The sequence below is a fragment of the Zalophus californianus genome, chromosome 10, assembly GCF_009762305.2.
Source record: "Zalophus californianus isolate mZalCal1 chromosome 10, mZalCal1.pri.v2, whole genome shotgun sequence".
Lineage (NCBI taxonomy): Eukaryota > Metazoa > Chordata > Mammalia > Carnivora > Otariidae > Zalophus > Zalophus californianus.
Genome location: NC_045604.1, coordinates 43,691,547 through 43,707,711, shown reverse-complemented (window position 1 = coordinate 43,707,711; position 16,165 = coordinate 43,691,547). Strand labels below are relative to the sequence as shown.

Genomic DNA, 16,165 nt, shown 5'->3' with positions numbered 1-16,165 from the left:
TATCCTGAGATGAGATTCACGACCGGGCAGCCACGACTGGCCATGTGCATGCTGAAGCATAGAGAGCGCACCTGGAGAGCAAGAGAGGGAAAGAGAGAGGTATGCAGAGAGACGCAGGGGTGAGAGTCTCCAGAGGACCACAGATGGAGAACCATCTGTCCTGGCTGTTGAGCGTTTTGCAGGCCTGGGTTCTCATCTTCTCTGAGGCCTGGCTGCATTTCCTCCTCTTGAGTTTTACCTAATTTCCCAGTAGTTTATAATAATGTGTCTTCTTCCGCATTAGCTACTTTCAATGGGTTCCTGTTATTAATAACTAAATAATTTCTGACAAATTCTGTGCATGCTCTTAGCTCATGTGCCTCACCTCTAATTGCAACAGATGCTTCTAAAAACAGTGACTGAGTTGCTAACAAACTGCTAAGTTCTACTTAATTCCTTTTCGCTGAAAGACTGGGGGAAAGAAAGGCAGCTCTTGTTAGAAAAGGTGTCCATGCAATAAGTATAACCACGTAGGCGGCGAATGCCTCCACGGGGGGACTTTACATTTATAACTATGGGGAAAAACGAGTCAGGCTTACCTACCCACTGCTCCAGTCGCTCCCATCACCAGGGCACTCAATAGTTGCTAAGCAAAAACAGACACAGGGTATTCACTTTTAGGAAAAAGAGTAAGAGAAAAAAAATGTTGCTATCTAAACAGCTTTACAAATTGTTCTGGAGGACAACAAACCTGCTGGGACAGACCAGTGGGCGACTTACCTCATCCACCCCAAAAAGGAAAGCAAACTGTTGCTGGCGATTCTGATCAACACATTGCCCGAAGTCTAAGAGATCGGTGTCACTGAACTTCAGCCCTTGGAAGGTGGGGATCTTATCCTGAATCCCATCCAACAATTCCTCAGCACGAACTGCTCAAAACAGAAAATGCCTCACGAATCTGCACCCCTCCAGAAAATGTCAAATCCCGTCTTGTAGAGCCCCTCACATCTGCGCTGAGTGCCAGGGGCTGTTCTCAGCTGGACGTCCCTTGCCCTCACTTAGGAGTTCCTATGTACTCATCAAATTTCAGCCCCCACGCTTCCATTCCTTGAAGACAACAGATGAACGTTTCCAAAGCACAGCTTCTATTTTTTTTTTCTTTTAAGGAAGTAGAAAGGAATTGTATCTAAAAAATAATCTCCTAAGAAATCTCATCTAATTGTAACAATCTCCTTTCTGGAGAAGCATAGTAACAATAAAAGAAAAGTCAAAAGAAGGGAGGCCTGGGTGGCTCAGTCGGTTAAGCATCTGCCTTGGCTCAGGTCATGATCCCATAAGTTTTAAAAATCTTAAAAAAAAAAAAAAGAAAGAAAGAAAGCCAAAAGAAGAGTGAAGAGGGATCAGAGTACCTTCCTATGTACCAGGCACTGAGAATACAGTAAAGTACAAGGTAGACACAGTCTTCATCCTTATGGGGCTTAGAGGCTTGTGTCTTCTCATACAAGACACAAGGTGTCTGCTAGAAATGCATCTTTCACACTTCAAAACGTTCATTATAAGGTAGTGTCAATGATTGATAAGAGGGACTTATTTTTGATAAGACTGACTTATTTTGGAGCCAATCTGAAACATCCAGTCAATAGTTTTAGGCTTTTGTGACACAGGGTGGAGTGTGATGGAGTGGGAGTTTCTTAGCGAAACAGGGTAAGATGTGAGGGAGAAACATGGAAAGAAGCAGTACTTACTCTTTACCCCTGTCAAGGCCGGAATGTGATAATAATAAAATGGCAATGTTGGGGCGGCAGCAGCCACCTCCTTTAGGAAATTAATCAAGGCATCTGAAAGAATAGCAGGACAAGCCATGGTGTGAACAAGTATAAAACACTGGCTTTCCCTGGTAAAAAAAAAAAAAAAAAAAAACCTAACCATCTATTGAAATGTAACCATCCCTCTCAGAAGCTGAAAATTCTCGATCCCTCTCAACCATCCCTGAGATCAATACTGGAATGTTTGGCAACTCACTTCATTCAAAGGTTTATTTTCCTTTCTGTAGAAAGGCCAAAATAAGATGATCACTTTCCTGCTGTCCTTAAATACTATTAAAAAACTGGTGCAAACCTTCCCACATATTAAGAGAAGCTCTTGAAATACTCTTATCAAAGCCAGAAGCCCGTTGGTTGGACTCTTGTGTTCTTACCCCACAAGGGCTAAATGTGGCCAGTGAATAAGGAATTTGCATTAGGATCAGAATCATCAAGTTGTAACTGAGAAAATTCTACAACAAAAAGATAAACATTTGCTCAAAGAGGGAAGTTATAAGAATAGTGGCACACCTCACAATAATTCAACCAGAGGTTGGCACTTTTCCCATTTTGGGAGAAATCCAGATATAGCAGAAGAGAATTCATTCTAGTTTACTGAGGATCTGCAATTTCCTACATCATCCTCCATGAGCTTTCACTGCGACATTACTGCAGAAGATGCTTACACTGGAGAGTGGGAGAGAAAATACTTCATCTGAATACTGTGATGATGTACTCTGTCCATGATAAATATTTGACAAAAATATTATGTATAACTCATTATCTTTCCTTTGTCTTTTTGGGAAATGTATTCACGTAAAATTTTTATAACCATGTGAAAAAACTTAAAATGTTCATTCTCAATTCCCAAGATGGCAGTATTTAAATTACTTATCCTATATTGACAATTATTTTTTCTCCACCAATAATCGATGGTATTTCACAGTAATTTTGACCCAATTACATTTAGTTATGAATTTATTTAATCATGCATGCAATCATGGATTGTCTGTTTTCAATCCTTTCAAAATCTGTATTCCTTTGTTTGCTCATCAGAAGGATTAAAAAGACTCAGTATACTTGGAAACCACAAATAGTTTCCGCAGAGAAAGCAGAGAAGGAGAAAGTAATTAACTTGGTAATTTGGAAGACCATGGATCTTTCTCTGAAATCCCCCTTAAATTCATTACTGACTCAGCCTTGAATAGAACATGTAGTCTCAAGATGCCCATCACTTATATTCCTCTTTTTTTGAGAAAAATGATCCCATGCTTTGCCATGTAACTCTGACTCCCTACACAACTGATTAGACTAGGGGTGGATGCCTGAGCCAACACAGGCACCTGTAGGTTGACCTGGGGCTTGGTGGATGACCTAATCAGATTACTTGGCAAAAGAGTTGAAGCCCTTCTTAAAGGAGTCTTTTCTTGTATGGATCCAGGGAGACCAAATATTCTGGACAGCTATTGTACCGCTGCAAATTCATGCCCATAGAAGTCCATACAACTTTACTTTCAGAAGGTCAGCATGACCATTTTGAATGAAGGCAAAAAGAAGTGGACCACATGAGGCACTGTGTATTTAGACTATTTGCTTACCTTTGTTCCATGGCTTGAGAAAGAAAGGTGCAATGACAGCGATGCCATCAGCTCCTATTTCTGCTGCATGTTGGGCCTTTAAAAGAAGAAAGAAGACCATTATGGGTTTGGTGACAATTTCGATGTCTGTGGGTTGGGGGGTGGTTTCCCCACATCAACAGGCAATTCTCTGACACCAGCTGCATGTCCTGCAATTCTACTCAACTCTGATACTATCTACCTGGAGACAGATTGCACAGGTTCAGGGCTCCATCCTACAAGACTACCCCACTTCCCTGAACTTTAGATGACAGTCACAAACCTAGGTCATCACCTGTGCTTCTGACAGACTGGCTACAGAGCTGGAGGTTCTCATGATTCCCTCCTTGGGTCAATTAATTTGCTAGACTGGCTCACAGAACTCAGAGGAACATCTTACTAGGCCACCAGTTTAGTGTAAGAAGATATTAACTCAGGAACAGCCAGATGGAAGAGATCCTAAGGCAAGGTATGGAGAGAGGGGTGTAGTTTCCATGTGTTCCACTCTCCCCAAATCTCCACATGTTCACCAACCCGGAAGCTCTCTGAAACCTGCCCTTTTGGGTTTTAGTGGAGGCCTCACTACATAGGCATGGTTGATTAAATCACTGGCCACCAGTTGGATATATTTGAATCATTTGTTTAGCACTCCGTTAGGACAAGAGTAGGATAACCTTAGCTGAAAACAAGAAAAAAGGAAACAGCTAAGAGACAGTTGATGGCAGTGCCCATTCAAACATCATCCTATGGAGTTATGGCTAAGCAGATGCCAGATACAGTCTCATTGGCAAGATTATCCCCATAGTAGGGGATTATCCCTACAGAAGGGGATTATCTCTATCCTAAGATTATCTCTACACTATTCCAGTGTTCGGCTCAATGGATGACAACCTTTCACGTCATGACAATATTTTAAAATTTATATCACACATAGGAAAAGAAAGCAATTAAAAAGAGATGAAAACAGGGGCTCCTGGGTGGCTCAGTCATTAAGTGTCTGCCTTCGGCTCAGGTCATGATTCCAGGGTCCTGGGATCGAGCCCCGCATTGGGCTCCCTGCTCAGTGGGAGGCCTGCTTCTCCCTCTCCCACTCCCCCTGCTTGTGTTCCTGCTCTTGCTATCTCTCTCTGTGTCAAATAAATAAATAAAATCTTCAAAAAAAAAAAGATGAAAACAAATTTCCTACATTACACTACTTTAATCGAAAGACCTATTGAAAGAAGAACAAATCACGCATAAGAAGAATAAATCAAGTCTCCAAGTTCTGATTCTAGGCTTATTAAGCAACCACCTAGCAATATGCCTTCCCTTGTGGCTTGCCTAAGAGTATTGAATTGCAATTTTGCAAATATATATTATATATACATATATATATATATATATATATAATATATATCCCATTTCTAAATTCAGTAATAGGAAAAACAAAACCCATCAAGAAGATGTTGGAGCTAGATCAAGTCATTGTAATCTTTGAAATCAGAATATATAAATTCTGAAAACATGGTTAATTTAGTAGTGGTCCAGTTTCTGGGCCTGCTGGTAAATACCTCAACACTTTCGAGCTTTCTTTTTTTTACCCAATTCACAAAGTCCTCAAAACCACCAGGTCATGTACTTTTCTGCCAGAAACTTTAACTCCTTCCATTCCTGCCCTTTGCTCTACCTAATCTGCTAATCTCTAAACCTGGAGCAATCCAATTGTTCGTGTTCTTGAACCTATATTCTGGTTGAAGACTATACCTAGAAAGAAATTTTCATAACTTAGTTGAATGGTGGTAAGACAGATTTATGACTTACAACTTCAGTTGGTTTTTTAGCACCAAAGGGCAATCCTTTTTATTTATTTAAATAATTTTTAATTTATTCATTTGAGACAGAGAGATACAGAGAGAGAGCAGGAACAGTGGGGAGAGGCAGAGGAAGAGGGAGAAGCAGACTCCCTGCTGAGCAGGGAGCCCGACGTGGGGCTCGATCCCAGGACCTGGAGATCATGATGTGAGCTGAAGTCAGACACTTAACCATCTGAGCCACCCAGGCGCCCTGGGCAATCCTTTTTAAAAAATTAACTAATTAGGGGTGGCTGGCTGGCTTGGTAGAGCTTGTGACTCTTGATGTCAGGGCCATGAGTTCAAACCCCATGTTGGGCGTAGAGCTTACTTCAAAAAAAAAATTTTTTTTTACTTGTGATGAAACCACATAAAATTTACCACCTTAATCATTTTTAAGTGTACAGTTCAGTAGTTTTAAGTATATTCACATTGTTATAAAACAGATCTCTAGAACTTCTCATCTTGCAAATCTGGAACTCTATACCCATTAAATAATTCTTCCTCTCTGCCTCTAGGCCCTGGCAACCACCATTCTACTTCCTGTTTTTATGAATTTGACTACTTTAGATACTTCATTTCAGAGGAATCATACAGTATTTGTCTTTTAGTGACTGGCTTATTTTATTTAACATAATGTCCTCAAAGAGGTTCACCTATATTATAGCAGGTGGCAGGATGGATTCCCTTCCTTTTTAAGGCTGGATAATATTCCATTGTATTGTTAAAAAGAAAACCACAGGACCCAAATGGAGTCACTTATGTTAAGGACCCATGTCAGCAAACCAAGACTTAATACCTAACCTGACTTCAGTTTCAATCCTCCCAGGAATGTAACCTTTAAACTGTCAACATGGAATTTCCTGGTCAGCCCTAGGAAATTTACTGTCAGACCCCTACCATTGCCCTTAGGAGGGCGACCTTGCTTAAAACAATGTGTTCTTTGCTAATAATTTCCTTTTTCTTGCTCCCTCTCTGTCTTTTACCTTTCCTTTTCCACAGCTCAATAGAGCTCCTTTCTATTTGCTAGATTGGATGCTGCTGGATTCATTCAATAAAGCCAATTTGATCTTTTAAATTACTCATCTGTATTTTTGTCCTTTAATAGTACGTATATACCATATTTTGTTTATCTATTTATCCATTGATGGGCATTTTGGTTGCTTTCACCTCTTTCTATTGTAAATAATGCTGACAAGAACATGGGTGGAGACAGTCTTCCTGTGCTTCAGTTTTCCCTCCCATTCCCCTGGGCAGTGATTCTCAATTTTTACTGCTCTTCATCTCTGAACCCCATCTTCCATCTCCTTCATGCCCAGCAGATGGCTTTGCCTTTTGCTTCCTAGAGAAACTGAGGTTGGCTCAAGTTCTTCTCCCTATTTGCAAACTGAACTACCTCTATACCCACCCCTCGGAAGAAGACGGGCCTCTGTCTCCTACTCAAAACTCTGCTACAGAAGTTACCACCTCGGGCTACTCTCATTATTGCTCCATGCCTGCTTCTGGATGGTGAGCTCTGAGGTCCCACACCTCATATTCCCCAATGACAGCATCCAATATACAGCAAAAATGGTACTGAGTTTAACTTCAGCATAAAAAAAGGAGCCCCTTCCCTTGTGCGGAATCTAAAAAAAAAACCCGAACAAATGAACAAATAAACAAAAAACCAGAAACAGGCTCATAAATATAGAGAACAAATTGGTAGTTGCCAGTGAAGGGATGGGCAAAAGAGGTGAAGGGGATTAAGAAGTACAAACTTTTAGTTATAAAATAAACAAGCCACAGAGATGAAAGGTATAGGGAATGTAGCCAATAATATTGTAATAACATTGTATGGTGACAGATGGAGATTACACTTATCCTCGTGGGCACTGAGTAACGCACAGAATTATCGATTCACCATGTCGTACACCTAAAATGAATATAATATTGTATATATCAACCATGCTCCAATAATAAAAGGAAAAGGAGGCCCCTTGAGTGGTCTCTCCCAGATGGACCTACATACCTACCAGTTCTTGTGAATCTTTCAAGCTCAGGGCTCCTACATGAATTACCACCTGATCCAACCTGCAAAAGAGAAAAGCTGTTGCATCACTTGGAAGTTTACAGTAACATGGAAGGAGGGGCTGAACTACCCTGGTTTGTACTGGTTTTGGCAGTTAATTAATGTCCTGCTAACCTCAACCTCAAAACTATTAAATTCTATACTGGTCTATTTAAAATTAATCTAATAGGGGATTAAAAAAAAATGTGCAGGGAGTAAAATTTAAGGTCTAACCAAGCAGAATTTTGACGCCAAGAGTCAATCAGTATTTGACTACGCACTTTGACGAAGCACTATTTTAGATGGTGTATTGATGGTGATATGTGTGTGGAGATTGGTGTAACATGGAGGTATTTCTGGTTGGAGATAAAAACAAAGAGGATCTTCAAAGAGTACAGCCAGGAACAAGCCACATGAGAAATGAATTCACTGTAAAAAGCTTTTCCTATCTTGTCAGTCCTCAGAATTTGGCCTCTTATGAGAGGTTTCCTCTGAGACCCCAATATTCATCTTTAGGGGTGCTCCATGTAGCCCCATGGGAGGAGGCCACAGTGAGCCTGGTGTTTTCAGAGGATTAATAAAACTCAGTTGTGAGTCCAGTCACCCCAGAGACTCCTGAGGGACCCTGAATAACATGCACATGCCATCTTCAAGGGGTGGAGATGCCATATTCTTGTTTAGGTCCCATCAGTGAGTCCCCAGTGACTCTTGATTTGCCGTGTCTCAGGTGAAATGGGGCCTCACTAAGGAAGTGATGTGATCGGGGTTGCATTTTTAAAAATTTTATTTATTTACCTGAGAGAGAGAGAGAGAGTGAACAGAGGGGTAGGGAGGAGCAGAGGGAGAGGGAGAAGCAGACCCCCCCCCCCATTGAGCAGGGAGCCCGACGTGGGGCTTGATCCCACGACCCTGAGATCATGAGCTGAGCCGAAGGCAGATGATTAACCCACTGAGCCACGCAGGTGCCCCAGGGTTGCATTTTTATTTTTTTTTTATTTTTTATTTATTTTTTTTTTTAAGATTTTATTTGTTTATTTGACAGAGAGGGAGAGAGAGAGCACAAGTAGGCAGGCAGGCAGGCAGAGGCAGAGGGAGAAGCAGGCTCCCCGCCGAGCAGGGAGCCCGATGTGGGGCTCGATCCCAGGACCCTGGGATCATGACCTGAGCCGAAGGCAGCCACTTAACCGACTGAGCCACCCAGGCACCCAAGGTCTTAATCCTTTAAAAATGCAACCCCAGGGGCGCCTGGGTGGCTCAGTCGGTTAAGCGGCTGCCTTCGGCTCAGGTCATGATCCCAGGGTCCTGGGATCGAGCCCCACATCGGGCTCCCTGCTCGGCGGGAAGCCTGCTTCTCCTTCTCCTTCTCCCTCTGCCTGCCTGTCGCTCCTCCTGTTTATGCTCTCTCTCTCACTATCTCTGTCTCTGTGCCATATAAAAATAAATAAAAAATCTTTAAAGGATTAAGACCTTTGAAAGGAGAAAGGAAGGCTAACTGATAGGTTCTACTCTTATCAGCAGCTTTTCTGCAGACCTCCTTAAATCTTTTACACCTCTCCTGGCTTAGGTTAAAAGAAGCCATCCATGCCTTCCTCCTTCCACCCTGCTGCTAGGTGCTGCTAGATAAAGCCATCCTATGGCTTTTATGCCAATTTGTCCTTTCCCAGATCAGGAGAACGAGGCTCCAAAAAGCCTTCTGTTCAACATGACTTACTTCCCTTCCAATTCCCTGCAGTGGCTACTTCACATCTGGACTATTCTCAAGCTAATTCTAACTCAACTCCTTGTTCCTGGCAGATGTGCTCACTTCCAACACACCAGAAATATACAGAGATTTCATACACAGACTGCCCCACTTCTCTTCTGCACCCCCACGCTTAGCCGTATTCTCCTCTATGCTTTCCTCCCAGCTTCTGGGCTGTCCTCTCACGTTACACTATCTACTTTGGGTTTTGTTTCAACCCTCTCCCCACCCCCCAGACCTTCCTTTCAAAGGTATCAGCTGTCTACTCTCTTGATCTCTTCTCCTGTAACAGTGTCTTTTCAGCAGAGAAACATGCCCAGGACTTCCCCACTTTAAAACAAACTAGGGGGGGCGCCTGGGTGGCTCAGTCATTAAGCGTCTGCCTCTGGCTCAGGTCATGATCCCAGGGTCCTGGGATCGAGCCCCGCATCGGGCTCCCTGCTCGGCGGGAAGCCTGCTTCTCCCTCTCCCTTTGTCTCCCAGCTTGTGCTCTCACTCTCTCTCTGTCAAATAAATAAATCTTTAAAAAAAAAAAACAAAACTACCCTTCTTTTCATCTTGCTTCCTCCTCCCTAACCTACCACTCCATCTCTCCTTCCCTTCACCAGAAAATGTTCCGAGAACGAGCTGTGCTCGTGGCCCCCACCCCCACACGTCTGCGGTGATCCACGATCCACAGTTCACTGCAGTCTGCTCCTGTTTCAACAAACCGACGGGCTCTGCTCTCTCTGAGGTCATTGGTCACGGTCACTTCAAACCAACCGTCTTCTCAGCCCTCCATCTACTGACTATCACAACATCTAACATTTATAACAAATGTGATGACGAACACAGCATCCGCTGCAAATAATTACAATGAATTCCCGTATAAGACTTGCTACTACGTGCCAGGCACTGCTCGAATCCTCACCACCACAAGATACATACTTTTATTCCAATTTTATAGGTGAAGCACAGGGTGGTTAAGTGACTTGTCTGAGTTCAGAAGCCTAGTGAGAGCCAGAGCCAGGACCCAAACTCAGGCAGTCTGGCTGTAGAGTCCCATGCTACAGTGGCACGCTCTGAAACATTCTTCCTTAAGTGGCAGGATTCACCTCTGACCTCCCTCCTGCGAAGGGCTTTCTGTCTTTGCCTTCTTCCCTATCTCCCCATTTCTGGTGCCTGCCTTCCTTCCTTCCTGCCTTCCTTCCTTCCTTCCTTCCTTCCTTCCTCCCTCCCTCCCTCCCTCCTTCCCTCCTTCCTTCCTTCCTTCCTTCCTTCTTCTTTCTCTCTCTCTCTCTCTCTTTCTTTCTTTCTTTCTTTCTTTTAAATGATTTTATTTATTTATTTGAGAGAGAGATAGTGAGAGAAGGAACACAAGCAGGGGGAGAGGGAGAGGGAGAAGCAGTCTTCCGGCCGAGCAGGGAGCCCGATGTGGGGCTTGATCCCAGGACTCCGGGATCACGACCTGAGCCGAAGACAGACGCTTATCGAATGAGCCACTCAGGCGCCCCTCTGGTGCTTTTCTTAATGTTGATCCTTAACCTTCCTTGTTTCTCCGTCCATGGTCTTTAATCTTTTTGGGCTCACAATCTGACTGGAAATGAGCTGAAAGCTGATGGATCAGCAGAAACTCCTTCCATGGACATGCACTCAGCCTTGGCATACAGTTTCCGAGTCCTCAAGGTGCTCTTAAGCCATTTGAGGATCCCCAAGGAGGTCATGGGCTTCACACTGACAACTGCTCCAGGCTCACTTGGTACTTAACCTCCAATCTTTGCCTCCACCTAATGCAACGTCAACCATTGCCTTCTCTGATCCCTGTTTATACTATTCATCAGAAGAATCAGTGTTAAATTTCACGATCTGACATCTCCATTGGATGGCAAGCAAGCTGAAGGCAGAGACCCTGTTTTACTTGACTTGACTACCAGGGCATGAACTGAGTCCTGAAGACTACAAAAAGCAGCACCACAGAGAGCATGTTGAGTCATATGCACAGAGATGTAGGGAAGCAAGGGCTGATGTAAGCCTCAGGTACCCATCCTGAGAGGGGAAGGGGTTGGAGTTGTTCACAAGAGCCGGGGGACAACAGAGTGTCACTAGCCGCTCCCCCTCTTATCCCCTCAGCCCAAGGACAAGTAACCCGAGGGGATTGGCTTTGTAAATAGATAAGGGGCAGCTTCCAGCTTCCAGATGGACCCTCTGGGAGCCAGGTGGGCCTCGCAGTCTGGCTGCCCTTCCACCCAGAAGGGAGGGGTTCTCCGCTGCCTCAGCTCCTTGCCAAAGCGCCAGGATCCCCATGCCTCAGGCTTGCCCTCTGACCAGAAGGTGGGAGGCTATGCCATCGGAAAAGAGCCATACTCTATGCAGCTCTCTCGAAGAGCGCCTTCATCCTGGTGACGCCACTCACTTGTTCCGCCCTTTGGCCACCCATGCCTCTGCGACCTGGCGACGCTCTGAGACGCTCAGGGACAGGCCTTCTCCCGTCGTGCCATTCACTGTTCCAAACAGAGTCAGTTAGTGGGGCCAACCGATTCCTTTTGCCCCTCCAACACCAACGCAGGAAGTGCAGGGTCAGAACTCCCTGCTTAAGGGGAAGGGATGTGGGGAAAGATCAGAGGATGGAATCTGGAGGGGAAACGCCACGTTTCCATTTTTATCTAAGACTGTCTTTTTTCCATCTTCACCGTGTTCAAAGCAGTGGGAAGGTTAATTATGATTTGTAATGACAAACCTGTCCTTGCAGAGTATTTGAAAGCAGACTGAGATAACTGTCCTCATTTTAGGCAAATATCCAATTATTTGGGCTTGAATGGCAGGAAAATCACCACCACCCAGTACTGGGCTGTCAAAGGGGTCAAAAGTGGGATTTACTTATGAGGACAGTGGTACATACTACAGATCTACAAAGACCTCAGTCTAGAGTTTAACATGATTGTAGCACTCTAGGACAATTTCTTCATGGTAATTCATAAGAAAACACCAAGGATATTAATATTTCTTATTTAAGCACTCTTACAATAGTCACTTATTTTCACAACAACCCTGCAAAGTACAAATGGTTCTTCTCATCTACAGAGGCAGAGATGAGGTTCTGAATCACTAAATAAATTTGAATCCAAAGCTGTGTTTCTAAAACTTTCCCTTCTAATACAGTAATCTCTTAATGGATCACAGATAGTATGCAAACAGCACTAGGATACATTACTGGGGCCTAATGCATTTGGATCTCCAAATACTGAGCACTCAGTTGGAGAAGCGGGGGTGAGAGTAGGAAAGAGTGTTTTTTATCACTCCTTTAGGGTCTTAAGACACTTCCAAGTATGCTCTACTAGTAGGGATGTTCCTACTTTTTCCCTATACCCAGGGGAGAGCCGTGGCCCTTTGAAGAGTAAGAATCAGTCTTCCCCCACCATGGCTTGGAGCTGTAGGGGGACACCAAGTGGTTCTGTAATCAGGTTCTGGTTTTGACATGTGCCCTGACCACCTGTTCGCAGAGGCTTTAACCTGCCTGGATTATGACCTCGTGTTTCCAGGTTCTTGAGGGACCCCTGTTGGTAGAGCAGGAGCTTGGGAAAAAGCTGTAGGGTCCAGTCTGTAGGTAGGTGTTCAAGCACTCAGAACACCACACACGGAGCAACTCAATCACACGTTTGTATATTCTCAGGCCTAAAATGTTCAAGGTCTGATTTTTTAATTTCCACCGTCCATGAAATAAATGAGGATAACTGCTGGATCTGTGATTCTTTTGTGTGCTGCATTTAGTCTTTCTACATTTATTATATGAAAAGTGTGGTGAAGACACAATAAAGCCCATTCTTAAGAGAGAGAAGTCTGGATTTGGCTGTTACTCTATCATTCCTTGGCTAAGTGTCTTTAGGCACCCTAAATAATATATCTGAGCCATAGATTTTCCTCTTTAAGTTGGGATTAAAAATAACACCTTATCTGTTTTGAAGGTACACCACCAAATTAGGTAATCTCTTGAGGTGCTTTCCAGGTCTAAAATTGATGAGTCTACAGATTCGCAAATTTTACTTAGCTTAGCCAGGCTCAGTCATAACCTATGACACAAGACACTGTGACCTCTTAATTAGAACCAGGTGAGAGCTACTTTCTAAGGACCGGGCTAGAGATGTCTAGAGAAATGTCTAAAGATGACTCACCAAAAATATTCTTCACTCCCTGTTCTTCCACAAGATAATCCACATACTGACCAATGACTGAAAAGTTGATTTCTCTAAAGGACACAGGAAAAAAATGGGAAAAAAGCATATTTAGTTTTTATTCAACCAATCTTCAAATCTATAAACTGCTCTCTTTTGTTAATAGTTATTAAAAGTCTACCCAGCCATATTATGCTAAGCAAAATAAGTCAGAGAAAGACAAATACCATATGATTTCACTCATATGTAGAACAGATGAACATAGGGGAAGGGAAGGAAAAATAAGATAAAAATAGAGATGGAGGCAAACCATAGGGAACAAACTGAGCCATTAAAGAGGGAGTCTGCTCAGGGTTGCTGGAGGGAAAGGGGTGGGGGTAGGGTAACTGGGTGATGGGCATTAAGGAGGGCACTTGATATAATGCGCACTGGGTGTTGTATGTAACTGATGAATCACTAAATTCTACCCCTGAAACTAATAATACACTATATGTTAACTAAATTGAATTAAAAAAAAAAAGTCCACCTAGCCAATTTGTAAAATTCTTAACTTGCTCTAAATAATGCCTGGCTTTTCCTTATTTTTTGAGCCTGGTGATTTCTCTACTTATTCATATATGCCTCACTTATGTGAGCAACACACCGTTATTTATCACAAAGGCTTTACCTTTAAACATCCTCACAAGTAATATTTAAAAAGTCATTACTTAGTAATCTTTTGCTCTTTTGGGGAAGCAGGATGATTGGGGCCATTGTTAAATGAGAATTTAATATTTTCCACTTGGTGAGAAGCATTTTTTAGGCTTACAAGATAGGAAAGTTGGATCTTAATAATTTAAGAATTTTAGCACTTAATATTTGTGACAGTAAATGAAAGCTTCAGTTGTATTTGCTAGTTTTAAATCAAAGAAGATTAACACTGGAGAGGAACTTTGCTCTCACTGCCTCTCAAAGCGTGGTCTGTGGAAGAGCATCTGGGGAGTCTGTAAGAAACGCAGAGCAGACTCCCTCTTTAATGGCTCATGGTATTGTAGCATTGCCCTCCCTGCCCCCACACAGTCCTAACCAGTCAAAATCTGCATTGTAACAAGATCCCCTTGTGATCTGCATGCACGCGGCAGTTTGAAAAGCAAAGACCTTATAAGGATCTGACGCTTAAAGCAATAAGGGCTCTTTTCCTTAGTCACATTGATTTTAAAATCTAGAAACTGACACATACACATCATATAAAATGACCTGTTCTCAGTCAAAATGCAGGTGAGGATGATGGGGGATGGATAGCAGGAGGAGAAGAATGAAGGGGAGTAAATCGGAGGGGAAGACGAACCATGAGAGACGATGGACTCTGAAAAACAAACTGAGGGTTCTAGAGGGGAGGGGGTGGGGGGATGGGTTAGCCTGGTGATGGGTATTAAGGAGGGCACATACCGCATGGAGCACTGGGTGTTATGCACAAACAATGAATCACGGAACACTACATCAAAAACGAATGATGTGTTGTGATTAACATAACAAAAATTTAAAAGAGGGGAAAAAAAAAGTGAAAAGCCAAAGGAAAACTATGGCTGTGGCTATAGTGGGTGTTAAATGTCGCAGAAGCCATGGTTAGTTACATCGCCAAGGACAAAAAGTACTAGTTGGCTTCCATTTATATTTTTGTCAATGGGGGCCAGAGAATCCTAGTTTAATCTCAACCTATTAACATGCTTTTCATTTCTACTTACTGTATTCCTTAGCAAAAAAAACAAAACAAAAAATCGGATGCATATAGAAAACAAAGGCATCAAAGGGTAGTTGTCAAAGATAACAGGGACACGAGAGATAAAAGCAAAGAATGCACAGGTGATCACTGTCCCCAACATGCAAATGACATCTGAGCCAGCCACTTGGGAAGAGTGTGTTTTAAAGCAGTTATAAAAGCCCCCAGGGGGAGCAGATTCCCTCTTTAATGGCTCATGGTATTGTAACATTGCCCCCCCCCCCCCCCCCCCCCCCCCCCCCCGCCCCACTTGCTCAAATGCCAAATCCTGGCCTCTGTCTTGCTGAGCAGGGAGGATTCCTGAATGCACAACAGGAACAAACTTAGGTTGTTCTCACCTAAAAGGAGGATGGGCAAGTTATCCGCCTAGACAATCTATCTCAACACCCTCATTTAGGTCAGCTTGACCTGCTCAACTTGAAATGTCTAAGCCTCAGACATTCCTGACCATTTGAACCTGCTCCTGGCTGCTTCCATCAAGCCCTTCACCACTTGGGATAAGTGACGAGATGCAGGACAATCAGCAGTGGTTTTGTTTGCAGGATAAAAACCCAGATTTTGACCTATGATGTCCATCTACCAATGCAAGCAACCAGGAAACAGCTCCCAATCACACTTCCAAATCACAGATTGGAAACAGAAAATAAACCTAGTGGGCAACAGCCTGTGTTGGAATCACAGATTCAAACACAGCGGCTCCCGGACACTTTCACTAAAGTCTTGACACCTCCCCAATCCCATCCCAGCCCCGTACTCAAGATCACCTAGGGTAGGCCTGGCTTTTTCACTGAGGGGGAGCTTGGAGAGCTCTGGATGGTCAGGGCTGGTAGGTACAGTACTCCCTCTGATGTGTGTTCTTTTGGTTTAATCTAATGCTTCATCATTTGGAAAGGGAAGCTAGAGAGCTTGTTTCCATTTTCAGAAGTACTTAAGGAGAGAAACTGTTTCTGTTGGGGGATGTATGTGTATATCCCCAAAGTGGACTCTAAACTCAGCAGGGACCCACACGGCCAGTCCACTGCATGTGCTCAGCACTCTACCTGGCTCCAATGAAACACTCAATCATTACTGCTGTTACTATTCCTCATGATGAAACCCAGAAATACCTCACACCCCCATCAAAGTTCACATCTCTATTACCACGAGGATCATTTTGTAAATTGTTTATGCCCACCCTCCAGGCTAGAGCAAGGACTTCCTGAAGGCAGGCACTGTGCCTTTTATCCCTGACAACCCCTTGTCTG

The 16,165-nt window shown here is 43.4% G+C and overlaps 1 protein-coding gene across 7 annotated transcripts in view; it reads right to left on the bottom strand.

Moving 5' to 3' along the window:
• NPL (N-acetylneuraminate pyruvate lyase) overlaps positions 1-16,165 on the bottom strand; it is a 39,177-nt gene that overhangs the window by 11,908 nt on the left and 11,104 nt on the right. For 5 of the 7 annotated variants that reach the window (XM_027612751.2, XM_027612753.2, XM_027612757.2 and 2 more), the window contains exons 3-9: positions 13,163-13,236; positions 11,407-11,494; positions 7,239-7,296; positions 3,380-3,455; positions 1,725-1,817; positions 760-908; positions 579-625 (exon numbers count right to left, since the gene is read on the bottom strand). In XM_027612751.2, the coding sequence (XP_027468552.1) occupies positions 579-625; positions 760-908; positions 1,725-1,817; positions 3,380-3,455; positions 7,239-7,296; positions 11,407-11,494; positions 13,163-13,236 (585 nt within the window). The remainder of the gene's footprint in view (positions 1-578; positions 626-759; positions 909-1,724; positions 1,818-3,379; positions 3,456-7,238; positions 7,297-11,406; positions 11,495-13,162; positions 13,237-16,165) is intronic. The other 2 variants (XM_027612755.2, XM_027612754.2) reach the window with 2 other exon arrangements.